At 41.1% G+C, this 27,275-nt stretch overlaps 2 protein-coding genes across 3 annotated transcripts in view; both read left to right on the top strand.

The window, feature by feature from the left end:
- Positions 1-986: 986 nt before the first annotated feature.
- Positions 987-13,064, top strand: cfdp1 (craniofacial development protein 1). Its single transcript, XM_058646507.1, has 7 exons — positions 987-1,323; positions 2,515-2,641; positions 2,738-2,975; positions 3,756-3,850; positions 6,379-6,537; positions 10,163-10,321; positions 11,573-13,064. The coding sequence occupies exons 1-7, from the start codon at positions 1,254-1,256 to the stop codon at positions 11,661-11,663; spliced, it is 939 nt and encodes a 312-aa protein (XP_058502490.1). The 5' UTR covers positions 987-1,253; the 3' UTR covers positions 11,664-13,064.
- Positions 13,065-16,855: 3,791 nt separating this feature from the next.
- Positions 16,856-27,275, top strand: part of bcar1 (BCAR1 scaffold protein, Cas family member) — a 71,680-nt gene continuing 61,260 nt past the window's right edge. The window contains exon 1 of one of the 2 annotated variants that reach the window (XM_058645739.1): positions 16,856-17,374. In XM_058645739.1, the coding sequence (XP_058501722.1) occupies positions 17,363-17,374 (12 nt within the window). In that variant the 5' untranslated portion in view covers positions 16,856-17,362. The remainder of the gene's footprint in view (positions 17,375-27,275) is intronic. The other variant, XM_058645741.1, reaches the window with a different exon arrangement.

Consider the following 27,275-nt stretch of genomic DNA (forward strand, 5'->3'; position numbering starts at 1 on the left):
TGGGGGAATTTAGATGTTTTGCCATTAAAGAGGAAAATGTTCACTCTGCACCAGACTTTATCTATCCATCCATCTGTCCAACTATCCAAGTCTTAGTAGACCACCATCAGTTTTGATTTGACCAAACACTGTAATCATTTTTCAATCACTTCCAGATCTGTCTATCAGTCTGTCCATACATCTGTAATCCATCCATTTATTTTACCAAGTTGTCTGTCTGTCTGTCTGTCTGTCTGTCTGTCTAATTTAACTAAACAGTGCCCTCTGCTGTTCACAGGAAATATCAAAAATGTCTGCATAGCCCAGGCAGTGATTCAGATCCTGGGAAAACTTAATCCATTATAATCATTACTGTTGTGTCTTTGTCCACAGTTGTGTGTGTACAGTGTTCCAGGGTCATGATGAAAAGTGATGTAACACAGTCATTGAAAGGGTTTATAGGTCAATAAAAATGATGTGTTAGAAATGATCTATTGCACCTGTGCTTGGATGATGGAGGGGGTAATTATATCATTCACCATGGATTTTCAGTGTGCTGTCCCCAACCATTATAACATGTTTTTGTATGATATGTGGATAATAATAATAACATGAGTCATATTGGATGTTTTATTTCAGTGATGAACGAGTTATTTACAAAGAGGGCAAAACTATGAATTTCTTTTTAATTACATTTATTTAGTCAGCACTCAGTATTCAATTCAATTTCAATATTTTTTTTATTTTGTTTTAAAGTGTTTGTTTTGATATGGAATGACAAATATTTCACAATAAAAATGCAAAATGAATCTAATAATAATAATAATAATATTACTAATAAAATACACAACTCTTGTTACATGATATTAAAGAAAAATGATGGTGTAAATAAAGTTAAATCAAAGCCCGCATTAACACTCCAGTCTGCTAGGTGGCGCAAATACATTTTTACGTTGCCTGTTTATCGCCCGAAAAAGGAAAGGCACGCGAAGCAGCTATTTTGAACCTTTGAGCTTTCCGTCTTCCCAGGAAGCCACATTGAATTATCTTCCACAAAAACAGACGAAAACGAAAGTCCCGTGTTTCATGCATTCCTCACAACATTCTTTCGCTTCTGTGACATAATTTAGGGAGCGGGTTGTTGTTTTTTTCGTGGTTTGGAGGTACGTGTGTTGTTAGTGAAAGGAACGTTACCGGGGTAGGACACACGTCGGGAGGAAACATATTGCGGTGGCACACGTTCATTCTCCTCATCAACAGCTTTTCCCTCCACAATGATGAACTATTCCGATTACGACTCTGACGGTTATTCATCTAATGAAGACGTAGATTACGTCCCATCAGGTGAGGACTGTCACTGCACTTCTCATCTGGACCGTGCTGTACTGTGGCGTGTTTACATTTAAATGGCTCAATGTGACCCACCGGAACAGACATTACAGATATCTACATCCTTGTTGTTGCTCGTATTACACATCAGTCGATGGAAATTACACTTCTGTACGTATTTAGCTCAATATCGACAAGGCAGACTGAAAGTTCTGTTTGACATATTCTGTAATCCAACTCAATTTGAAAATATAATTTGATAAATACTTAGTATACATTATTCCAGATATTAGAATCATAATCAGAAAGCCTCCATTGTCATTGCATGGGAATACAACGAAATTAACTTAAAATGATGTGTGTCAAAACATAAAAACACAATACCTAGGATATTAAGTGATAATTTAATTGTATGGCCACATCATTTTGATTTATCATAATTCCAGTTCAAGATATCTATAACCTCCGTTTAACTAGTGACAACTTAATTTAAAAAGATACATTTAAATGAGGGGAATTGTACAATTAAATTGTAGATATGTAGAATTTGAATTATGAATAGTTGTAGATTAGTTGTTCGATGTAATGACAAACTTATTTGTGGACAAAGTGACATCTGTCTTAGGAGCAAGGGAAGAAGTTATTTAAAATGACAATTGCATATAATGTGTTAGGGCTGCAATTCACAATTATTTTCATAATCAATTAATCTGGTGATTCTTTTCTCAATGAATTAGGTACTTTGGTCCTTCTGTCAGCAAATCTTAAAAAACCTGGAAATGATGATGTCCTTGAATGTCTTGTTTTGTCCATTAACAAAAACAGTTCTGTTTTAATGATTTATGTGTTATATGGAGCAAAGAAACCAGAAAATATTCACTTTTTAGCAGCTGAAAAATTGGATTATCAAAGTAGTTCACAATTAATTGAGTAATTGTTGCAGCCCTACATTTTAAATGTTCATTTTTTTTATGGTAGGAAAATGAATCACAGATACCAAGACATTTATTGAAAGGATACACAAACAGACAAAGTACAAAAAAATTAACATTTGAAAAAAACCAGACAATTCTTGCACATACTATGACACTGTGTGTACTCAGGAATCCAATAACAGGAAATCAGTAGGCCCATAATATCTGTACTACATTAGGACACCTGATCTCTCTATCGTCTGTTTACTTTCATCTACTTCTTTCTCCTTAGATGACAACCTCAGTGAGGATGACATTAATGAGTGTGAAAAAGAGGACCCTCTCCATGAGGATGATGATGTGCCACGTCCTGATGACACCAGCAAGGCAAAGAGGAAGAAAAAAGCCATCAGTATGAGGTGACAGTAATTTGACTCATTTGTGTTTTTATTTCTAATCAAAGATAGTCATCTGATATACTTTTTTTATTTGGTGTTTCTAAAAAAAATCAACAGGAAGAGGAAGAAAGGTGTTCTGAAATTACAGAAGGAAGAGGGGGATGGAGTTGGATCCGAAATGGTGCAGCCTCCACAGGACGAGCTGGCAAAACCCACTCAGGCTGTGCAGCAGGTGGATGAAACAAAACAGAAGAAAAAAGCTGATGACCTCTGGGCCAGTTTCCTGTCTGATGTTGGAACCAGACCCAAGCAGATAACAGATGTCCCACAGTCCACGCAAAGTTCCACGCAGCAGGTGAATGACTATCCACTAATATGTGATTAATACATTTACACCAACACCTCCAGACTCTGAAAGTTGAAATACTGTGGACATTCATCCTGAACAGTATTCACTTAGTATCTGCAGACAGAGGTGTGTAGCAGCTCTTTGCAGCTTTACAACAGTGACCATACAGAATACAGAAACCACTGGCGCGACAGGACTACATGATTTCCTTTTTTTCCTAATGTTTAAAAATCCTTTTCCATTTCTGTGCAAGAACAATTTCGTAAGATGAAACTGCCGTGTCTTTTATATGTGACACAAACAAACTGGTGATGAGTAAAACAGTTGTTTTCAGTGTAACCCAGTCATTAGAATCAGTTAATTAAAAAGATTAGTTCAGTGCTTCCTTCATGACCGGAGCACAGACTCCGTCTGACCCAGTGACTGAACTAAAATACGGCTGAACGGGTTGTGATTCGGCTCACGAACGCTGGCTTTCGGCAGTGCTGTCGCTAAATACACCAGACTCCTCTGTTGAGATTTGAGAAATGTCCTTGCTGAATTTTGGAGATAAATGTATATTTTCAGGATGTTTAGTCTTTTTAACTGATCTACAGTTCGGTATTGTTCAGTTTGATTCTTGTGTCAGATGTCTGAAACACACAGACAGATGTCTCAGGACAGATGTTGATATCAGGGTGAATACCAAATGGAAGGGTTACCAACACAGTCCAGACTACCAGAAAACTAATACTCAAACCTCTTGGATAATTTTCTTTTATATTAATTAGTTCTTTTCATCCTCAGGCTAAATCTGCTCCTTTGACCACACAAACAAAAGCACCAGAACCTGCCAAGGTCACCATCACTAAAGTTTTCGACTTCGCTGGAGAAGAAGTTCGGTATGTCTCTTAATCATTACAGACCTCATGTGAAAAGGTTTTCATCAAGTTTTCTGATGATAAGCACAGGAATGTGGATCATTTTAATGAATCCTGACTATTTACAAGTGAAAAAATAAAAGAAATTGCATCACGGAAAAAATAAATTGAGTTAGGGCTGGATGTTACGTCCAAAGATCTTGTTTGTATAAAGTTTTTAACTCAGTTGACATTGAAAATAATCACAAGAAATGTCTTTCATTGAAGCACAGAAATGTGCTTCAATAAATGGCTTTGTGTTATTAAATAAACTTATAGTGTAATTATGGCATAAAATAAATAGAAGACAATTCAATCCTCAATCAGTTTTTTTTTTCTTTTTTTCAATGACAAATTATTTGTCAGCTAAATGACCTTGATTGATTGCGACAGCCCTGCATGGAGCAAGTAATGTTGCCTCAGACCTGTTTACGTGCCTGTGGAATTCATTCAGGAGCCGAGTGTGATTGTGGGTATAATTCAGCTGATTCATTATGCATGAAGCTGTGTGCTCTGTAATTACAACAGCGTGAGCTTAGTACGTGAATGATAGTAGGAGCCAATCCCCAGAGCCACAATATATGCTACTGACTTTAATGTCTGTCGTTTGTACATTAATGTTTCAGTGACGTTTGGCTAAAGGCTACAAACACGACAGTATTTCAGACGTCTATCTCCTGATTGTGTTTTGTTTTCTCAATTTTTATGGCTCCGTGCTAGGTTTCACCCTCTCCCGCATTCAGGTTGTGCAACTAATGAATATTTTAATTATGGAACAATCTGTTGATTAGTTGCTGTATGAATGAATCAGGGTTTCTCCCTTTTTTTGGATCCATAAAATGTCAGAAACTAGCTATTCATAAATGTTTTGTCCACAAACCAAATTCATATGTTTTACTGTCACAGAGGGGAACAAAATAAACCAGAAAACATTCACATTTATGATCCAGTGTGTTGAAGATGGGATCTATCAACAGTAACTGAATGTACTATTTATAATTTTTACCTTCACATTAAAATAAGCACTGTTGTGAGCCCTACACATCTCCCATCCCGTGGAGCATTTCCTGTTTCACAGGGTCCACTGTGTTGTTCTGCTATGTTTACAGTATTAGAACGAACAAATAAGGGAGTTTTTATCCTACCTGAAGGCTGCTTTAGGTTCTCTGTCTTGAATGGAGTTCATGATTTGGTTGCAATATGCAATGTCACCCCTAGATGTTGCTGAATCCCACACACTAGGAACTAGCTGATATCACAGAAGCTGTTTCATTCAAACTGATACATTGATTATCAAAATAGTTCTGTATATCTATAGATTTAGGTATTTAATTACTAATTGGTTAAATGTTGCAGTCTTGGATGCATTACCTCTGCATTACCTCTGCCGTGCCTTGTTGGACGTTCAGTTTCCACCACGTAAATGAGTCTTGACAGATGTGGACATGAAATGCTACTCGACTGGTCGGCAGACCGTGCACCACGATGAGGCCGTAATTCTAGTTTCTTTTTGTAACTCTGATATCTTGCCATTACTAAATGCTATTCCTCATGTTGCAATGAGCCGTGTTCTGTGTGTAATTATGGCTGCGTAATTAGCATATGTAACGGGGAAAAGCCTCATGATGGATGCAAGTGGTCGTGGAGCCTGTGCGGCGCTGATGTTCCCAGAGGATTTGGGCGGTTTTTCCTTATTTAGTCCTCCTATCTAACTCTACAATGGGATTCCAGACAGATGTGTGGATTTTAACCTTCACTCTGCAGGTTTTTATCAGCTTCTGTTCTTTGATTTTGTGTCTTTTAATTTCTACAGCTTACTCATTCATTTATTTATTTATTTATTTATTTATTTATTTCGTTATAGATGTAAATAAAGCCCTGTTCAGATGTAGAATTATCCTCTTAGCCCTGAGAGATACCATCACAAGGGGACAGTGATTAGTATGAATATTCACACCTGGTATTAAAATGGGACCTGGATTGGTCTCCTGTGGACACTTGTGATCAGATCTCACTTCCCAACATTGTGTGCTAATAAATGTGGACATCATGTTTGTTCACAAAGAAAAAAGAATGTTTTTAATCATTTTCAGTCTGTACAGATGTGTTGATGTGTGCATCGTTGTCTCTGAATCAGCCCGAGTGACGGTTAGAGATAGATATCTTAAGCAGGGAAAACTGGCAGTAACCATGGTAACGGCTCCATGTCACAGGTCAAGTTTAGACAAGAAGATGTGGCCAACTTTTGTGGGTAGATAAGTGCCTATGGCAAATGTGTGTCCAGGACCCATGGTGATGGTAATCTGAGTTCAAATCTTTCTTGAGTCCATTAGTCATCGACTGTGCCAACCACAAGAAAAGGATGACGTGCTGATCTACTTCATTCATTATTTACTGATGAAAAGCCGGTGTCACCGTGAGATAGTGGCTCTTTCAAACTGCTTGTGAACTGTGCTGCATCTATCTGTCTACAGTTTAACAGCCTGTGTGTGTGTTTCCCTATGTGCCAGGGTGCAAAAGGAGGTATTGGCAGACTCCAAAGAGGCTCAGACTTATCTGAAGAGCCAAAACACCGATCAGGAGGAGAAAGAAGAAGAAGAAGAAGAAGAAGGAGAAGAAGAAGAAGAGGAAGACGAACAGAAGAGCTCCCCTGGTCAGCCTGGCACCAGGTAAACACTGTGAAACAAACACTCACCCAACCCCACACCAATATGTTGTTTAAGTTTGTTTTTTTGGCATTACCACAGCTTAGCAGCTGCAGTGAGGCCAGTATGTACGTGTTTTCCCTTCATACAGTATGCTTCTTTGCCCACACTTCTTAATACCTTGTGTTGCCATGGCGACAAGTCATTTGGGATGTGTGGCTCTTCCCTCCTGAACCCCAGACAGGAAACAGGAAATCAGCTGCCAACAGACAGGAAGTACAGTGCATCCACAAGCTATTTCCTATTTATCTCAATCCAGTGTGTGTGTCTGTGCGAGAGAGTGTGTGTCTCTTAGAGAGCGAGAGAGAAAACACAGAGCACAACAGGAAAGAGCCATCAGCACCACTCCCTCGTTAACCTTTTACACACACACAGATAGAGCTTGTAAAGTAAGTTGTTTATTTGATGCAGATTGAGTTGATAATGCAGCTGTTATGTAAACGTCACAGTAGCAGCCTTTAGTTTGAAGGCTCTCTCCTCCTGCTGTAGGAACTCTGCTGTCTTCTTTCTGACTGTTCCTTTAATTCAATATTACATTACATTACATGTCATTTAGCAGACGCTTTAATCCAAAGCGTCTTACAATAAGTGCATTTAAACATTTGGGTACAAATAAGAGCTAGAAGTAAGAAAGAGCTTCAAGTAAGCTCAATATAGTCAACGATTACAATTAGGGATGGAACGATACCACTTTTTTTGTGTCCCTAATTACAATATAGTGAAATGGTGTCACATGATTTCTCTCAAATGTTAGCCTTACTGAAATGGACACTTTCTGGCGTCACGGGTGTGTTGTTCACATGTGCCACATTCAGATTCAAGCATGTATCCCAAACGGGCCAAATCGAATGAAGCCACTTACGTCGGGGTTGATAGACCAGATGAAAAGCCTCAGCTGTGGCTTGAGTGGAAGCTCACTCTTTAAGTTCTCAGTCTATTCATGGACTGGAAGGAAATCAGAGCCTGCACAATGGCATGGGTTCACACACACACATATTCACACAATCACACAGCTGGCGTGGCTTGGTTTGGCTTCGAAAGGAAACGGCACGGACCAGGACATATTCATGATAAAAAGAGGTGAACCAAAATGTTCAGTGATATGTGTCTGACCGTAAAACATTTTTGCTGATAATGCAGTTGAGGTACTGACAGAGTCGGTGCTGATTACATGCCCCCTGATCCTAGAACTGGCAAAACACAGACATGTGCGCAATTAGGGAAAACACAACTGTCAGCAGGGACATCTTTGTTTTTTTTACCTTTTTTTTTATCTGCATTTTTAGCTCACTTAGTAGTAGATGAGGAAGTTGCCAAAGTCACAAAAAAAGCAGCAGTGGATTTAACAACCACTGTGTAGAATACTGTGAAATCACTGATTCTGCGAGTGGTTCACACAAACTTCAGTTTGTTGTTAAGGAAAAGGCTGTTAAACAGTGAGACGTAGTGAAGATAATTCCTGAAATTCAAATGTATTAGGCGAGCGTTTTGTTAAGTTGCAAAAAGCTGTTATTTGTGGCTTCTCTGCTAGCAGCTATGTCTTCACTGAGGGGATGTTTGCATGTCTCTGGCTAGTTCTCGGCACAGTGGAGTCAGTGCTATGTGTCAAATCCTCATACAACCATACTTCAAAAACCCTGAACTACCATTTTAAATAATGGAACTATTTCATTTAATTGCCCTCCTAGATGTTTTTTTTTTATTGCTGTGTTTCATCTTTTTGGTGCAAATTAGTTGGGGCGTTCTGCTCAGACTTTTGGCTGAAAACTAACATGTTCCCACTTTGGTGATGTGGTTTTTGGGCTTAACGACAAACTCATCCCTGATGGATGCTCACACCAGTCTCATGAAGAATTCACCGCCTCCAGATACATCTTATGAATAACAGCCAGTGGCGCTAAAGCTCCACTCGAGTGCTAGTTAACCACAGCAGAAGAAGCACAGTCGGATGTCAGTAAAAGAATGCCAGACAAACAACTGATGCTGATATTTGTTTTTTTATATTTTTATTTAACCAATGAGAATAATGCAAAAATAATTGCTGTTAGACATTGGAACGAATAATTGTGATCACACGATGAGATAATTGGCTCATGTGTTGACACAATCCCAAATGAATCCGCGCATATTTAAAGTATCTGTCCTCACAGCAGCAATAAAATAATCTAAACATAGTTTGGAATTTTAGCCCTCGGTTGATTTTCATTGGATGAGCAAAGCTAACATCAACACGCTGCAATTTAAGTGCATTAATGTGAGGTTGTCATGGCCGTGTGTAATTGTGGAATACCAAAATGACTGGTGTTTAAATGGTTCACAGTAATTAACAACGTCTGTATCCAGTCATGCAGCGGTAAATGAAAAGCTCAGTCTGCTGTGGCCTCCAGTGGGACATCATTATGCCTTCACGGGATGATTTATAGGTTTGTCTTAAAGAGAAACTCTCCTCATGCTGCCACCAGCACTTAACAACTCACTAAATGTGTGTATACGACACATTCCATGCCATAAAACAATCAGTGAGGTGTGAGGCCAGTGGTGATCCAGTAATGAAAGTGTAATGACGGACAAACTGTGAGCGCAGTGAACATTAGCTGATTGAAAAAAAGGACGAGCACAGGCAGATGCGTCAGTCCAAGTCTTTTTATTGATATTTATACATAGAGAGATAATGTACAAAGTATATAAATTCAGTAGCATGGGATAACAGAAACAATATAAGTATAAACATCATACCCCCCCTCCCACCCTCGCTCCAACAGAGCCCCGTCCCTGCAACAATATTACTGTACCATTCAACAGCCTAGTATTGATTGAACTTATGCAATCACTTATATTATACAGACACAATAATATGATACATAAGTAAATGGAAAAAATAAATAAAAATCAAAAACGGTCCTTATGGGTTTCAAATTATACACAATACAGGATCAGTCATATAAGACACCAATATATAGGTCGTAAGTCAAAGACCTTCTTTATTTTCAGGTTACTTTGCTCCACATACAAAGAATAATTTTGTTCTGTGGACAAAACGAGACATTTGAGAAAATAATAATTTTTTGGACCAAGCGACTAATCAATAAATTGATCGAATAATCATTAATTGCAGCCCTAAATGCTGAAAATGTGTTGCCAGTGTTGGAGTAGCCACAATTGCACTGAAGAGACCTGTATATTTAGAGTCAGTATAGTAGAATAGCCTAATAGTAAGGCTGTAATCGGAGTTGCACAAGTGTTATTCTCTCTCTTATCACTTGATTTATATTAAGCTGGAAGGTTATTGTTGGAATTATTGAGCAATAATTCCAACAATGAATCCTATTGGGCCTTTAAAAAGCAAATGACACTGAAGTGGACAACACGCCGGTTCCTTATTGTTATGACATTTAAACGTCTTCTCATTGAATCAATGCACTGTGTGAAAGAACAGGTTGTTATTAAATGGAACTGACTCGGGTCAAAAAAAATCAGGGGCATTCCTTATTACAGAGTTGCTGCCGTGTGTCATGGGAACATGCTACAGCTCCTCACCTTAATCATGTGTCACCTAAAGGTTCCCCCCTCTCTTTTTTTTGTTTCGCAGTGCTAAGCGGCCAGCGGGCATGTCGAGCCTCCTGAATCGTCTCGGGGGAAAGAAACAGAAGATGAGCACGCTGGAGAAGTCGAAGATGGACTGGGACGCTTTTAAGTCAGAGGAGGGCATCACAGAGGAGCTGGCCATACACAACAGAGGCAAAGAAGGGTAAGAGACTGTCCCAAGGGACTGGATTTTGATCAATGTTTGTGTCCACATGTCCTGTAAAAGAGAGAACAGTACCTTTACTTGGTAGGCAAGATATGAAGCTGGATGTTGTACCAGTGCGACGACAACGAGCAACGGCAACGAACGCGACACAAGGACATCCACCAGCTGCTTATGTGGATGTTTGACACAACAAGACGTCAAGCTTTGTATGAGAATAGACTTTTGTCACCCAATCAGCTGACTGTCATGAGGGGAGCCGGTCTAGCTCCACCACTAATATAGTGTACCATTAACTCTGGTACCCCAAGCAAGGGAAGGGTACCAAAGATTTAATGGTTAACCGTTCCCATTACGCTCAATTAGGTGTTTTATCAACCAACATTTAAATCCTGAAGTGGCACCTCTACTCAGAAGAGGTCGTTAGCTTGCAAGAGTGTGCGCCCCCAGCTTTACTGGAAAAGGGTTGAACAGTAAAATATGTAGAACCTAGTCCATGTGCAGTTGTTGTGCACAGTCACATTGTGTTCTTGTGTGTATCAAAGCAGATATGGATGGATGCTGAAATGTACCTACATAATAACATACACAATAACACGGTTTTACATACAGATATTTATAGATATGCTGTGTGTATATAAAGCTACACTGTCCTATCCAGTCAAAATCATTCCTTTCAGCCAAAGGAGCTAAAGCTTTGGTTTCAATTTCGAACTTGACTGTTGGCACACATTTTACATAAATAAACCCTAAATTCAAAACCTTACCCTCAACATATTAGGACCAGGTTTGGGTCTCATGATGACTACTGGTCCTGACAAAGGTCGGTGTTTATACTAAGGAAGGTCCCAAAGAGGTAAAAAATAAATAAATAAATAAATAAGCATGTTCACAGTCAGTCACACAGACTGTGATACCGTACTTGCACTGCACTCGCCTCAAACCAAAGAAGCATGGGGGCTAATTAAAAAGCACTTAAACTCAACAGGGACTCGAGTCGTTAAACAAACACACACATGCAAGCAAACAGACACACACACCGCAGGAAAACAGCATTCCCACTTCCTGTGCTGAAGTGGAAAAATAATGTGTGTGTGTGTGTGTGTGAGGGACAGAGAGAGAGAGAGAGAGAGAGAGAGGGAGCGATGAGCACATTGCCTCTATAGTCTTTGTCCCGCAGTTGTACTTTCAGTGTCTGTAGTTGTGATGATAAAGTTGCTCTGATGTTCCTCTCCCTGTCTTTGTGTTTAGGTATGTGGAGCGGAAGAATTTCTTGGAGCGAGTCGACCACCGCCAGTTTCAGTTAGAAAAGACAGTGCGACTGAACAACATGAAACGATGACAGAGACTGACAGCACACACACACACTGGAGCAGATGCCTGTATCTTCTGTTCTCTCTCTCTCTCTCTCTCTCTCTCTCTCTCTAATGACAGTTTCTGTTCTCTTTGCAAAGGCAGCTCAGGCTGCTGCTGCTGTGGCTTGAGTCTATTTCAGGAAAAGGATATTAATAGGCTGAGTTTGTGTAATAGTTGGGTGTTGAGTGTTCCGTTTCTCCATCGTTTTGAGAACCAATTAGAATGTCTAATCTTCACTCATTCAGGGCATTTTTGGAAAGTGAGGTCATGCCTGTTCTACTTCCCCAATTGGGTGAGTGACTGTACGACCAGGTCCAGAGGCATCTTCTGTTTTGTTTTTGCTTTCTGTTTGTAATTATAAGATCATGGTCATCAATTTTGATTGCTAAGATAAAAAAATACAAATCTGACAGGACGAGAGCACAAGCACAGACGAGTCTTATGTTGCAGTCACGTGTACGCGTTGCTCTAATGCTCGACACTGGTACCACTCCCTCAACTCGACCAGCAGCAGATCCATAATGTAGTCCAGCGGCATATGACGCAGCCGCATTCAACGTGAATGAGCTGCATCTCAGATGAAACCACCCGTGTTTGTGTAAGTACAGAATTACATTGCCTGCTCGCTCACGGTTGAGCTCTCAATTCGGATCCATCCGTACTAAAATGAGAGTCTGCAGCAGTTTGTACCTGATCCCGCTTTCCATTCCAGTAGGTGGAGAAAATCAATGACATCGATGAGAAAGAAAATATCTGGCAATGCACCAGCAACTGTCAATTTGCTGCATGCGCCACCTATTGGAGGTGGAGGGGAAGCGTCCACTGTGTGTGTGTATTATGGCCTTGCCATACTTTGTGAATTGCATGTACGCTAACAGTTGCGCCATCTTTGGTTCCATTCCTACCAAATCCATGCATCACACTTGCCATGCCAGTAGGTGGCGGTGGTGGAGCGATAACATTATTGGTCAACTACCATTTGAATCAAACTTGAAAGATGCACAGTATGAACGGCATCAAACAAAGAAAATAGCAACCACACACTTATCAGTGTCATAAACACTTGTATTCTTCCATCGCCGTTTGGCAAGCAAACTAAAAGCATGCGCCATCTGCTGGACTGGAAGGTTATATTAGGATATATTGCACTGGGTGCATCTTCATTCATTACATCACAAAAACATAACTGTGTGTGTGTGTGTGTAATGACATTTATAGTATGTTACACACACCCTGCAGACTAACATACACTGGCTTGTCAATTGGTTTGTCCATTGGAAATTGTGGTATTTGTTTAATAATTGACAAATATGTTGCAGAAGAAGAGGACTACAGTTCTGTTCAGTTATGTAAATAATCATATCCATTAAACACGCTCTTTCTTTCAGTGTGTGTTCATTGTTTCATTCTAGATGTAAAACAGCAACAAAAGAGTGAACAAATGACGTCATACTAAATGATGATTCAGCAGTTTCCTGAAGATGTTCAACTACGATCTACAGCTGTGAACTGCAAGAACACTTGCTATTCACTTCCACACACACATATAGACTTAAATGGCATTAACCTGACAGGAGCTCATGTTCATACACAACACAGGATGATTGAAGGTGTCTGTGGGTGTTTGTTGCCATAATATGATTATTCTTTCCAAGATGGTGTCTTAAACGGCACTTCCATCATCACAGGACACTAAAAAGTCCTACCGTGAGGTCACCTGCGATGACGATGGAACCGTCTGTCTGCTCCGTTAGGTCAGAGGTAGATCAGATGAGAAAAATTAACAAACGGACGTGTGCAGCCTCGCTCTCCACCGGCCATGTATTATTTACACCATAGCTCGAGGGCTGATCATTTTAACATGAAGGTAGCGCAGTAATTATTTATAGATGTGCGATACGCTAACAATTTGTAAATCTCTTGTACTGTACACGTGCTCCACGGCAGTGAGTTTCAATAAACTCAATCATCCATGATAATCCCTTTAATGGGGAATACAAAACTGAAGTTAATTTAATTTATTATTTATTGCGGACACATCTGGGTTATATACCCCCCAGAGACACAGAAGACGAAAAGTCTTGTGGATTAAAGATGTGTACCGGCAAAGGAAGATAGACATCAGGTCCAGAATGTGCTGATATTGTTGTTGTAAAGGTGCAGTAGGGTTTCACCTGCTACTACAGCACCAATGAAAACTTTACTCACTCACTCACTCATATTGCATGTTTTTGGACTGAACCTGCAAACTCCATGCAAAAGGGCCCTTGGAACCTGGGTGTTCTTGCTGCTACACCAACCGTGTGGCTGTGTGGACGTCTTATGCAGCAAAAAAACAAAACAAAAAAAAGGGAAAGAGTATGAAAGAAGTGTCACGCTATTAATGCAATGAAACATGCCAAAGGAGCTCATGACAGTAACTCAGCAACCATCTATTTTTCCAGTAATCCTGCCCGATATGAATTTAATTTCCCTGTAGATCTCTGTTAGCCATGTCTTTTCATTGATGTAATTGCTTGTATTGGTGTTTGTGTGTGTGTGTGTGCGTGAAACTGAGAGAGAGAAGATTAGATGTTCCTGAAACCTTCTATCAGCGAGCGATAAGAAAGACACTGTTGAACGTCACTGCCGTTATTTTTTGAATAATAAGATATTCTAAATGAACAGTTCTAATCATTTGTTGAATGTCCATCCATTCTGCCTCAACAACAAACATGCAGACACACACTTCCTATCTTTTCTCCCTCATGTCATTTTCATATAAATGTAGTTATTTTACTGTCCAGGGTGTACCCCAGCTGAGATTGGCTATTGGATGGATGTGGATATTTTATGCAGGCAACAGATTCTGACAGGGGAATACATTTTAAGCAAGCAATGTAAAGGTTTTACACTTTTTTTTTTCACTCAACAAATCTAGATTTAATTTGCTGGCTCTGCTGGGGAATTCAATAAAGGACCAACAAATATACTAACTGTGACCAACCTGCAGCAGCTGCATTTACTCACAACCTCACACAGGGAGCTGGACTCGACAACAACATTCTCTCTCTCTCTCTCCCCCCCTTTCTCTCTCTGCTGACTGTCCATTTCCCGTCCATTTGTGGTTTCACACGATAGGGGGAAATTTAAATTAGGGCCGAAAGTTTCATTCGCAACATTAAAAGCGCTGCAAGTTGAGAAAACAATCTAAGGGGGTGAGTTTGTGTTTTTCAGTCTCTAAGTCCGTCTGTCATTTTCCATTGATTTTCTTTTTTTTTTTTTTTTTAAATAGAGGCACCAGGAAAAACAGCTGAGGTCGCTGAATGCCTGCACATACTGCACAAGAACAGAGAAATTGCTTCTTTTCCTTTGAACAAGAACAAAGTTAGTTCTGGCCAGGACATTTCATTCTTCACGAGAAACTTGCAGAACTCCTGGGAAGTCCTCATAGGGAATGACAGCACATTTCTGTATTAACCACACCCACTTCAAAATTCTGGCCAATCACACAATAGTTGTCGGACGCCACACAAGAAAAAAGTTCTGTCCAGATGATGTGTCAAGAACAAGCTGCAAGAAAATAATGACTTCATTCTTTTCTCGCAGCCCTGGTAAGGAGAGAACATGTTTCTTTTGTTCTTGCAGAGTATGTACAGGACTTAAGCCCCCTTGTGGTGCTGGGTGTGTGTTTATCTGTGTGTGTGGCGGTCTAGACGCAGGGAATAGGACACATTCCTACCAAAGAAGAAGAGAACAATGCTACAACTCCCTCAGACACATCTGGTTCATAGATGAAAGGCCCGTTTTTGTGCTTGGTGAGCGGGGCATATACTCAGTTTCAGTTTGTGCATGCACAACCAACACGCTCGTGGAAGTGGTTTCATGACACAATTCGCATCATGCGCACGGTGCACATTGGGTCTAGTAAACTAGAGGAGCTAAACACAGCAAACTGCAACTTTGGGCTGGAAATGGTTAACATTATCAAACCTAAAAGGCCCTGCTACCCCTCTCAAAAACATCTTGACCATTGTTGCCTTGTCCACCTTGTCTCATCATGTGATAATTCTCCTGTTGCTAAAAATCTTGCCACTGGATTTTTAACATCAATTAATGTTTTGGTGAAGACCTAATGGTCGGTCTCCTGTAAAACGTGCCGTAAGTTTTGTAAATTCTGTTTCCATTTAGAGGAAAATAGATGACAAAGAATTAGAGTGGTTCAAAATACCTTTTTGGTTAAGAAGACGGGGTTTACAGTGGGATAATGGTGGAGAAAGCTACGTTAAGAGATGCTCCATCCACGTTCAATACACAGACTTTGTGCACTTTGTTCTCTATGTCGTGAATAAATAGAGAAATCCTGCACTTTTAACTTTTCACAAATGTTTTTTTGGTGTTCTTCAGTGGGACAGATATCGTGATGTATCGCTTTGTGATTGTCTTGCAATATATAGAGAGTTGTTGTATCGCGGACCATGTATCGTGTGTCATAACGTATTGTACAGTATCCTGTGATTCACACTCTATAAAGCAGCATGGAACATGGAGTGGACACCAGTGTGTTGGACATCTATTGTCCAACAGGAGCCAGTTTGCAGGTGTCAAATTGTGAATCTGAAGGCTTCAGAACAGGAATTTGTTTTCCATGTCCATTTTCATAAACTGTCCATGGATAAAAGTGAATCTCCTTCCTGGCTAACAATCTTTTGGTTCTGGGAACGTTACCTTTTGGTTGTGTGAATGTTCCCTGAAGGTTCCCCCCTAGATTCTCATGTGGTTGATATGGAAAGTTTTCCTAACATTAGTTTTTGGTTTCACATTCGGTTCTTTGTCACAACCTTCATGCAACCTTTAGAAGTTTTTGTAAACAATTGCTCACACAAACTTCTTTGCAACCCACAGAACCTCAGAGACGACCCAATGCTTTGACTTTAGCTGTAGTTTTTATAGATTTCACACACACACACACACACACACACACATCATCATCCTGCACAGAAGTGCAGCCAGTGTTACAAAAACAAGATGATTTGCAGATGTGAACAAGCTGACACATGTACGAGCTCACAGGAATTCTCAGGTTTGTGATATGAGTGTGTGTGTGTGTGTGTTTGCTTCTCCCTGCTGTGAGAGGCGGTCCCTTTAAGCGTGGACGGGCTCGTCCCTGTGGAAGGTCGGCTTGTCGGCAGCAGTCAGCGGCTCTAGGCGGTGCTGTGCTCCCCCGTTCCCGCGACACACGAACCTGTCAACGCAACTGTCCTGTCACATCACAACTGCCGTTTTCTCTGGCTTTTTTTCCTAATTGTTGGAGCGTGACAGACGAGCGGAGTGAAGAAGGAGGACAGACCGGCGTCTGCTTCGCTGGACATTCAGGCGTCCGCGCTGCCGCCGCCGCCGCTGCCTCTGCCTGTTTTACCGCAGACACCTTTCCCACCGCTCGCGCCCGCAAACTCAACCGAACCCTCGACACTTTTTCTCCCCCTCTCGGCTGAGTGTTCCAGCCTCCACCTCCTCTCCTCCAGAGCTCAGCGCGGCATACAAAGTATGAAAGATGGAGGAGTGACGCTGGAGGAGCCGTGAGTGAAGAAACCTCGCTTTATTGGGGAAAAAAAAAAAAAGTAGCGACGTCTGTGACGCGAGACCACCGTGTGCGTTAACGCCAGGAGACAGCAGCCAGCAGCCAGAGTGACAGCACCAGCCAAAATGTCTGTCCCGGTAAGTGTAAGCACAGCCCGCGGGGGCTTTTATCAAGCTGTTATTTTATTTATTGTTTTATATACATTACATTTATGATGAACACACACTTCTTCCTGCTGCGCGAGGACACAAGTGACAGCTCGCGTTCAACCGCGTACACACCCAGCGCTGCACCATGCAGCACTTCCATTATTAAAAGGCCAACTTTCCGAAGTGCTGTCACTGTAACAGCCAGTGGTGTCGAGCGGCGTCACACTGGAGCACAGGGCGAACCATGGTTCTTCATCAGTGAGCCGATTCCTCTGGAGGAACTGCATGAGTTAAACGGCGACAGTGAAATATCAGCAGGATACTGTGCAGCTCTGCAAATTAACGCAGGGGCGTTAATGTGGCAGTTTTTTGGCTGTGCTCTTGCTCTTAGGTTCTCTGTCGTGCCATAGCTATTCTCGGCAGACCTGCCCTGTCAACACATTTAGACAGCTGGATGTTACGTGTGTGTGTGTGTGTGTGTGCTGCTCGAGATGGTCTTGATGGAGCTTGTTGTGTTGCTCTTTATCACATTCCTGAGGATCTGTTTCACAAACTCTGCCTGAAGGCTCTCATTTGTGAGTGTGTGTTTGTCAGCCCCATAGGTCCTATTTAAAGGTACAGTAAACAGGATTTTCTTTGGCATTATTGATGGAAGACCTCTTGGTAAATCAAGTGATCAGGGAGAGAATGACCCTCCTGCATCTCCTCTGGGCCTCATATCTACATCTGACCAGTCACAGGGGCGTCCAGACTCCAGAGAGAGCCTGAGCTCCTATTTGGCTGTTCTGCTCAAACTAATATGCATACAGGTCCCTTAATTTGGAACGATTCGGTGCGCTTACAAGCATGTTTAAAGTCAGATTTTAAAGACAATAAATCCAGTTTTCTCAATGTCATGTAAACACGTTAGTCCTACTAAATTCAAGCTAGTCTTAGTCAGACTAACATACCTGGATAGCGCGAGTCATAGTGGGATTACTCCTGCATGTACACACTTAGTGGGACTGGAAACTTTCTCCCCCCGTCTTTGAACTGCGGTGGCATCTTCCTTCGGACAACGTCGCAATCAAAAATTCAATTTGTATCACAATTAACATGACGTACAACGCTCGCTGTTTGTTTTTCTGTGACGTAAAGCTCAGCAGGAAAGTGATTCAATATGCACTAGCTTAGAGAGCGATACAGCGCCACCTATGGAGGCGGAGTCAAACTTTCACAGACTCTGCAAGTTGTCCGGTTGCCTGTCTTAGTCGTACTAAGCTCGCCTTAGCTTGATCCGTGCATGTAATCGTACCGAGTCTTACTCCGGCACCAGTAACAACTGCCTGTGCTGCAAAGAAACCTTAAAAAGAAATGGAAACAGAGAATCTGCCGATATAGACAGGTTGTACTGTGTTTACTGCAGACATGGGAAAATGTGTGTTTATTGTAATCTGTGGATTAAACTCAGTTTTAAAGTCTATCGCAGCTTCGACCGTATGTATTTACTGCAATGATGCGATGATGCTGTATCTGAGTGTGGGCTGTCATTGGCACTCACCTGTAAACACTCCACACTGATGTGTATTATGTGTAGGTGGTGAGATGTGAGTGGTGCTTTGAGTGGGGACCAGTGTTTGGTGGTTTTTAGCTCACTGTCAAGAATATTCATACCTTGGCTGGTGGATTCATCCGTCTACCTACCTACCTATGTACCTCCTGCACCCACACCATGTGGAAGAGGAGAGCACTCATGTAGAGGACTATTACATTAGGCTCCTCTACATCGCTGTCATCTCTATTAATGCGAGTCCGCTGCCGTGTGAAAAGGTGTTTCCACCTACTGAGGTGCAAAGGCGGTGGCTGCTCTGCCCTTTCCCACTGTGGAAGAATGTGTTCTGATCTGTTCAACCTGGCAAGAACACATGGACCTGCTCCCTCCTGCTAGTTGACGAGACATGCTGGAAATTCAGATCTCTCTCTCTCTCTCTCTCTCTCTCTCTCTCTCTCTCTCTCTCTCTCTCTCTCTCTCTCTCTGCCTCTCCGTTTGTGTGTCACAGAGAATCAGAGATGTGCAGTATGTGAATGTGTTTCACTAAAAGAAGAGACAGAGGCAGTGAATTCCTCTTCAGTCAGCTTCATTCTCTCTGACAGCTGAGACAGACAGATAGCGAGAGACAGACAGACAGACAGGCAGACAGACTACTAGGAGGACACACTTTTTCAAAGTAGTGGAAGCACAGATGATACCAAATATTATCGGCACAAAACTTCACTTTTCTCAGAAAAACCTCAATCAGCTTGAGTTAAATGTATCCAGAGATAAAGCCTTCATTTCCTTAACAGCATCACTTGGTGATAATATGTGCTACTGGCTGTACTATCTTTGTTACATGAGTTAGTAGCTGTGAGCGACCGTCAAACTGCATGCACATTTGGTCTCGATCATTTTCTCTTTCAGCCCTGCTAGGAGATGATGAATTTGAAAATGATCACAGAAAACAAGATTTGATGGCAAACGTTAAATAGCACACCCATATTAAATCCTTAAAATCCTTGTATTTTGTCATAGCACAGTATTTATTATAACTTTTTTTTAACAGAAAGATAGAATATCTTTTCCTGGAATTGTGCAGCCCTATTTTGTGTTGGCAGTCACACAGATATGTTGTGCTGCTTATCTTAAGACCATTTCATTTCATTTGCAATGATTATAAGCTAATTGTCAGAACTCTACGTAAACTACGCGAAGTTGATTTAAATTTTTATTACATCCACATTATTTCTGTACTGAGTGTAAAAGCGATTGTACGAGAAGTGCTGTTAAGGATTTGTTTCTTTAAATAGTGGACTTTTGCTGGTGATAGTGTTGGCTCAGCAGCACGTTGCCATGGTGATGGAGACATAATACATAATGTTTACTTACCTGAGTGGTAGTGGGGTCACTGCCGGTGTGCGAGTGTGTTTGCAAGTGATCGGCGTATTTGATCTACCAGGTGGAGAAAGGAAGTGCATTATGCCGAGTATTTGCTCCTCAATGTTCTCATGCATTCTAACCATTGTTGACATCACCCGTGACATCACCACACCTGCAGTGTCGGCCAGTGACAGCCGAGTTTCCAAAGCAACTGTTCCCATGATCCTCGCAGCTTATCGTCATCGTGGGTCGCACACACATGAGCAAACACAAACGCATGCTTTCCGTGACGCACATGCTTATGGAAGATCTGTTCCTGGAAACAAAGTGTTTGAAGCATTTTAAAATCAACGCAGCTTGATGTGCGGATCACACACACACTCACACACACAGCCCAGGGTGTTAATTTCAGACTGCGATGTTGTGTGCAGCTGAATCTACCAGACTGTAGCTGGCGGCTTGTCTACTGTGTATTATCCTTCCCACACGCACACCTACACGTGCACACTCACACAACTACTGTAGCAGCAGCAGCAGCAGCAGCAGAGGCCAAGCCTGGGTCAGATATATTTATAGAATTTAAAGAGAGTAGCTGAGCGCACAATGAGAGGTTTTTGCACACATGCACACCAAGACATTACTGATGTGCATGTAAGTCATATTAAACCTGATTGTTTTAATGTTTTCTATTAAATAATTAAAGAAGAAATGCACCATATTGGACTTTTCACCGATATCTGATATGCCGATATATTGGGGGGGGGGGAAAAAACAATAGTTGTAGAGCGCACAAGCATAGAAGTCAAGGTGGTAGCGGCCTATTTTAACCTACTTTTGTAGTCATTAGTCATAACCGCAGATCCTGGTGTGTTTGCCGACATCCAATATCTGGCGATAATATTGTGCATCCCTCAATTAAAGTGGTTTATACAAAAAATATGCAGTCATTTGCACCAAATGTTCCAAAAAACAACAACCCAAGCAGTTCCACTGTTCTTTACTGAAAGTAATTGATGGGAAAAAAAATTGTGTTTAGTTGGTTTTCTGTCAATTGAACTAAGTGGTAGTTCGAAAAAAAAAAAGAAGTACTTTATTCGTTTGAAATTGAATCGAATTGGATTTAGTCTTTGTGTTGAATTAAATCAGTTTTAGGTTTCAGCATTTTTTCAGATCACAGGCTTTAATAAATGAAGACCAATCACCACAAATACGCCGACTGTTCCCAAATCACCTGTCTTGTGAGGCGGACTGATGATGTAATGTAATGATGAAGAAGCCCTCCAGTTTCTCAGTGTCCTTGAGCGGCTCCTAACCGCTGCTGCTGACGCTGCACCATCACTGTGTGAAAGTGTGTGAATGGGGGGGAACGAGGCACACATAGTGAGAGTAAAGCTCTTTAAAGAGTAATTCAGCAGAATTCAGCATGAGCGGGAGAGGAAGTAGGAAAATAAAATGTCCGGCTTACTTTTCAGAATAAAACCTCCCGTGTTGACACCACATCGTATTTCACTCAACTACATCACAGGAAGAGTCCTTGCAAAGCTCAGCGTGCTCCTGTTTCTTCGATCGGTAGAAATATGGCTCAGTTTGTCGTGTTTACAACATACAGTATATGGCCCTTTTCTGCTATGGTCCCAGCTCGGGGCGGCACGGTTTAGGTTGGTTTTCCACTACAAAAATAGTAGTCGTCACTGCACGGCTGCATGAAACTGCACGAGTGACGAGTGACTTGTAAAGCAGTTGTTTTCAGTGTAACTGAATCATTAGAATCAGTTAATTAAAAAAGATTTATTCAGTTCCTCCTCCATGACCGGAGCACAGACTGTCACTGGACTGAAATACAGCAGCAGGGTTTGCGATGCGGCTCACTGGTCGTAAATACACCAGACTCCTCTGTTAAATACGGAGATTTTAGACATTTCCCTGGTAATTGTTGGAGATAATCCCATGTTTTTTAGGACTGTTAAGTCTTTTTTAACTGATCTACAGATTCTTGTGTCGGACGTCTCTTCCTGTGACGGCACTCTGACCAATCAGTGGCCGGCAGTCTGGCGACGTCACACATCGCGAGTGAAAATGCAACTTAACCGTGCCATGCCGAGCCGAGTCGAGCCAGTGGAATCACTAAAGTTGAGAAAAACTCAACTTTTCAAAAGGCAACGCGGTCATCAGCAAATCAAATCACGTCCATGCAAATATCCCAGCTCAGGCACGGGGCAGTCAAAACATGTTTATGTAAATACGGGGCCCGCCTCACCTCACCTCAAACACTGAAATGGGGAAGATTGATGATTTTTGTAGATTTTTGGAGAAACCAAGCTTGGGGAAAGGTTGGCAGAGGCATGCGGTGAACCTGGCATGTGTTCATCTGTATGAGAAGTGTAGTTCCTGTTTACCTTCCTTAGGCTTTGTAGGGCTGTATCCACCTCTGCAAAGCATAAAAACATGCTTTTTTTTTTTATAAAAAAACCACATTTTTCACAACCAAGCAGCAAGGTTTGGTATCACTGAACTTAAAATGCATGTTTACTCAGTGATTTCAACTGCCGAAAGTTTTATTTAAGAGATTGAAACCTGATGACATCACCTGGATGTTTGTTAAATGTTGTTGCTTGTTTTATTTGAAGGTAAATATAAAGAATATTCGTAGTAGTCGTGTTGTGAACTGCTACTGTTATAGCTGAGCCAAGTGAGTGTGTTATTTCAAGCAGTGTGTCCACTGGAGAGTGTTTTATGACAGAGGGGAAGAAAGGGTTGGGGTTAAGTGCTTCTCATGTTCAGTCTGTGTTCTCCATTTCCTCTGTGCGTGTGTGTGTGTGTGAGAGAGAGAGATTTCTAAATGGACACATGAATAGATAAATTTTGTTTTAACGTTTGATGAGAGCGGATGTGTTCTTGCATTTATACATGAATCTGTGATATGTGCGTCTCATTCTGCACATGCATGTGTATTGATGTGGCCACAGCATAATGCTGTCCATACATGTTATTTGTGTTCAACTCGGGAAGACTGAGTCATGCATTAATCACACACACACACACACCCACTCTCCTTGGGTATGGTAGGCGGGGTTTCCTATGGCTGTGCACAGGGACAGCGTGGTCAGGGCAATGCTAGTGTCGTTTGTGCATAACAGTAATGCTTGTTTCAGTAATGCTTAATGTTTCATTAATCTTGTTTCATTAATCGTCTCCATCGCATCCAAGTGCTCACTCACGCACACATACACCTTGCATCTCAATTTCCCTCAGCTCTCCATGGTCTTGGTAGGGAGTTGCTAGGGGCAACAGGAGGCTCTGCTATGCGTGGCAGTAACATATAGGCAGCCTGTGTGTGTGTGTGTGTGTGTGTGTATTGTGATATAAGAACAGGTTTGAGGTGAGTCACAGTTATTGGGAGAGTTAGGGTTCCTGGAGGCTTCAGTGAAATCAGTGTGTGTGGTTTATTAGAGCTGCTCACTGTGTGGTCCTTTTTAAATATATAAGCAGCAGTGGAAAGCATTTAGATGAATGAAAAAACAAAGAAGCGACTGCATCGTGTTGACCATCATTCAAATAGCGTATTGTAATTTATTTATTTAAAGTACGGGACATGCTTCAAGCTTCCAACACAAAGACGTGCACAGTGGACTGGAGTCCTAGTGGCAACTGCTTGTGAAGTCACCCAAAATAATCTGAAGCCTTGCAAAGGCAATGTTGAGGTCTTATTGGATGATACCAGCTGTCAATCACACTGGTGTACAGTGGACATGTGACATGCTGCCTCATCTATTTTTCCCTAAAATGGGAAACTAATGTACAAATTTGACATCATGCTATTGAAGAAGACCTGAAGCTATAGTGAATGAGATGATTAACTCCTATAGGGAAAGTTTACTAATGTTATAAATCAAGAAAGACATGGGCTCATTTTCCTCTGGAACCAGCAACGTCACTCCCTGGTGGTGGCTACTCAGACTACATGTACTTTTTTGTACATATATATATGGTCTATGGTGTATATATACAGTATATGGTCTATGGTGCTGCCACTGTATTGATATTTATTTATGGCATAAGTGCTTTGTACAGGCTGCCCCACATTAGGGAATAATTTGCCAGTTTTCGGTCCCGATCTGGCCCTTCCAACAAATGTGGGTGCTTCCGATTTTAGGCTGATTTTGTGGCCAAATTATCCTGTAGTGTGAGGGATTAACAGACGCAATTTTAACATCATCGGACGCATCAGAGTCTTCAAATTTCAAATCATAATTATTAATTAAGTGTTTGATATTTACGCCTGAACAGCAATTACCAATGAGAGTGAATTGACCGGGAAACGAATGTTGCGTACTTTTGTTTAGAACCCTAACTTGTACAAGCAAAGTTGATTCCTTCATCTCAGCTGTACATGACTTTATCCACAACACAAAATATTGCACACACAACAGCGGTTAACATGTCTGTTTCTCAACATCTCTTTCTCAAATCACGTTAACTCAAGCGAGTTTCTGTGAGATTCCAAAATCCCTGGAATCTCTGCGCTGAAATCGTTTGATGAAACGCCAGGTGTGTGCTCCCGCGTCTTGACTGGATCGTCGAGTCTGTGCTTTCTCAGGATTGAAACATTGAAAATCAGTTCCAAAGTGTCTCTGTGGTCGCCGACGTTTTTTAAAATCAAGTCAGATTTTAAAAATCCTCTAGTGTGGGGGCAGACTTAAAGCTTCTGCCGCTTTTGATAAAGCCACAGCAACAATAATAATAATAATAATAATAATAATCGGCTCTGAAGGTACAGCTATTTACCACAGGGAACCGCTGTGCCGTAGAAATGCCATGATCTCCCTTGAGAATACATCTGGGAGTTGTGTTATTACAGAGTTGCAGGTAAGAAGCTGTCAGTGTTATCAGCACATTTCACAATTGTTGCTTTGGTGTTTACAGCCTGTGAAATCAGCGTAAGCTGCAGTGTGTGTGTGTGTGTGTGTGTGTGTGTGTGTGTGAGTGAGCTGCATCTCGCTTCAACGCGCCTCGGTGGTCGACTGCAGTCGGCACACAGAGCAACACACACACACACACACACAACAGAAATGTCATCTGAGGATATTCATGCATTAATAATAACAGAAGTCGTGTGCTTGTGTTTTTATAGTCGGCTATTTTGTCCCACGGCTAGTGCTCATCTTGGTAACTAGAAACCATAAACATAAAACTTTTTATGTATGAATACCTGATAATGTTTGGTGTAGGGATGGGATGTTATTTTAATGTGCACTCACAATACAGTGAGTTGATTTGAGGTGAATTCACATTTTAAGGAAAATTTCTCATTAGTTTCTTGAATATACTGTTACGGAGTATTAGGGCCACATGTAAAAATAAAATTAAAAAAAATAAATACAACGGCATGAATTCTGAGAAAAAATAATTTTTCTTTCTTTTTCCACTTAAAACTGTTCACAAAAAGGTTTGTCCCATTCTGCAGTCCATTCTAAAACCCGAAACAAATATTACAATACAGATAAAAATTGTTAATTATTATTTCCTTTTATACAAATACCCTCAGTATTGTTTTTAAAAACCCATTATCCATTAGGCTTGAACTGGAATGGAACGTGAGTCGGTCCGTGTTTGTACTGAACTGTAACACGCAGTGCATGTTGTGATATTGTGTCATTATCCGTGCCTCCATTAGCCATAAATGGTTTAGTATTGATTGGCCAGTATGCTGGCACAGAGCTTTATTGACTGATGAACGTGTAGGTCATGTGTAAAATTCAAACACGCTCGACCAAAGTGCACTCCGGAGTACTTTCTGTAAATTCTGCAATTCTTATCAGAAGACACCGTCTTCCATCAGTCTCACAGGAGTCTGCCCGTTTGTCTCAGGCTGCCATTTGCGACCAAAGAATAAAATAAATATTCCGTGTTATTCATGTTCTGGGGACCTCAATCTGTTTACATGAGGATATTTTAAATGTGAGATGTTTAAATGCTGCTCTGTGGCAACTTGATGCCGTGGTATGTGAGGAGATGTTGAGCTTGTTTTGTTGAAGGAAAAGTGAACGAGGTAGCTGCTTCATTGGAAGATTGATATCAGATTAATATCAGTGTGTCCTTTTTATGTGACGTTGTCTTTAGCCTAGCCGAGCACAGAGACTGGAAACAGTGGAGTGAAATGGCATCGATCACCAACACTCGCAAAACCCTGCTGGCAAATAACGGTCGTTCTGTGCAATGAGGCAGTTTAAAATAATGAGTGTTCCATTAAATGCAGCTTTAGTGTGTGTGTGTGTGTGTGTGTGTGTGTGTGTGTGTGTGTGTATTCTGCCTTCATGGAGTTTATTTAAAGGTTTTCTTTTTTTTTTAAATAAACATTTTATTGCATCTCCTATAATTTGTTGCTATTATTAAAAACTCTTCAGCGGCAGTTCAGTTCAGTGTAATCGTGCAGCCTAAATTATGAGCAAATATTGAGTTATAAAACTTTAAACCGTACGTTTGTTTTGCTTGGCATGACTCATCTATATATTTTTGGAGCAGCAACTTTTCCAAGGGTGTCATCATTATGCACGTCATGAAAAAAAGGCTACACCAGTGGGGAAGCACATTTGATCTCAGACAGGAAACTAAAAAGACTGCTCTCATCTGGTGAGCGTGTACTTGTATTTGCTGCGTTTTCTGGCATAAACACTGTGCAGAAATAGTCCTGGTCCTAAGCCTCGTTCCTGAGGACCTGGTCAAGATTTGAATTGTTACTAACTTGAAGTTTGGGTTAGGCAATAACTAGTTATGGTTAAAGTCAGGGATAACATACATGAAAGTTAGTGCAGTGTCTTAAGAAGAAGAGCTGCACAAACCTGTGTGTGTGTGTGTGTGTGTTGAAAGGGCATCAGACTGATGTGTGAAGACAGCTGTTAGCAGGTGTTCGCCTGGCAGAGACACACTGGATTAAAGAATTTGCTTCCACTGTTTCACATTTCATAGGCAGAGATGATGTCTCCTCAGCAACAC

This window comes from Solea solea, chromosome 12, assembly GCF_958295425.1.
Source record: "Solea solea chromosome 12, fSolSol10.1, whole genome shotgun sequence".
NCBI classification, from domain to species: Eukaryota; Metazoa; Chordata; class Actinopteri; order Pleuronectiformes; family Soleidae; genus Solea; species Solea solea.

What these genes read in the sequence shown, in the direction of transcription:
- cfdp1 (XM_058646507.1), top strand. Translation starts at nt 1,254, where the DNA reads ATGATGAACTATTCCGATTACGACTCTGACGGTTATTCATCTAATGAA. An exon ending in CGCAAAGTTCCACGCAGCAG is followed by an intron (nt 2,976 to 3,755) that starts GTGAATGACTAT and finishes TTTCATCCTCAG; the next exon opens with GCTAAATCTGCTCCTTTGAC. An exon ending in TTCGCTGGAGAAGAAGTTCG is followed by an intron (nt 3,851 to 6,378) that starts GTATGTCTCTTA and finishes CCTATGTGCCAG; the next exon opens with GGTGCAAAAGGAGGTATTGG.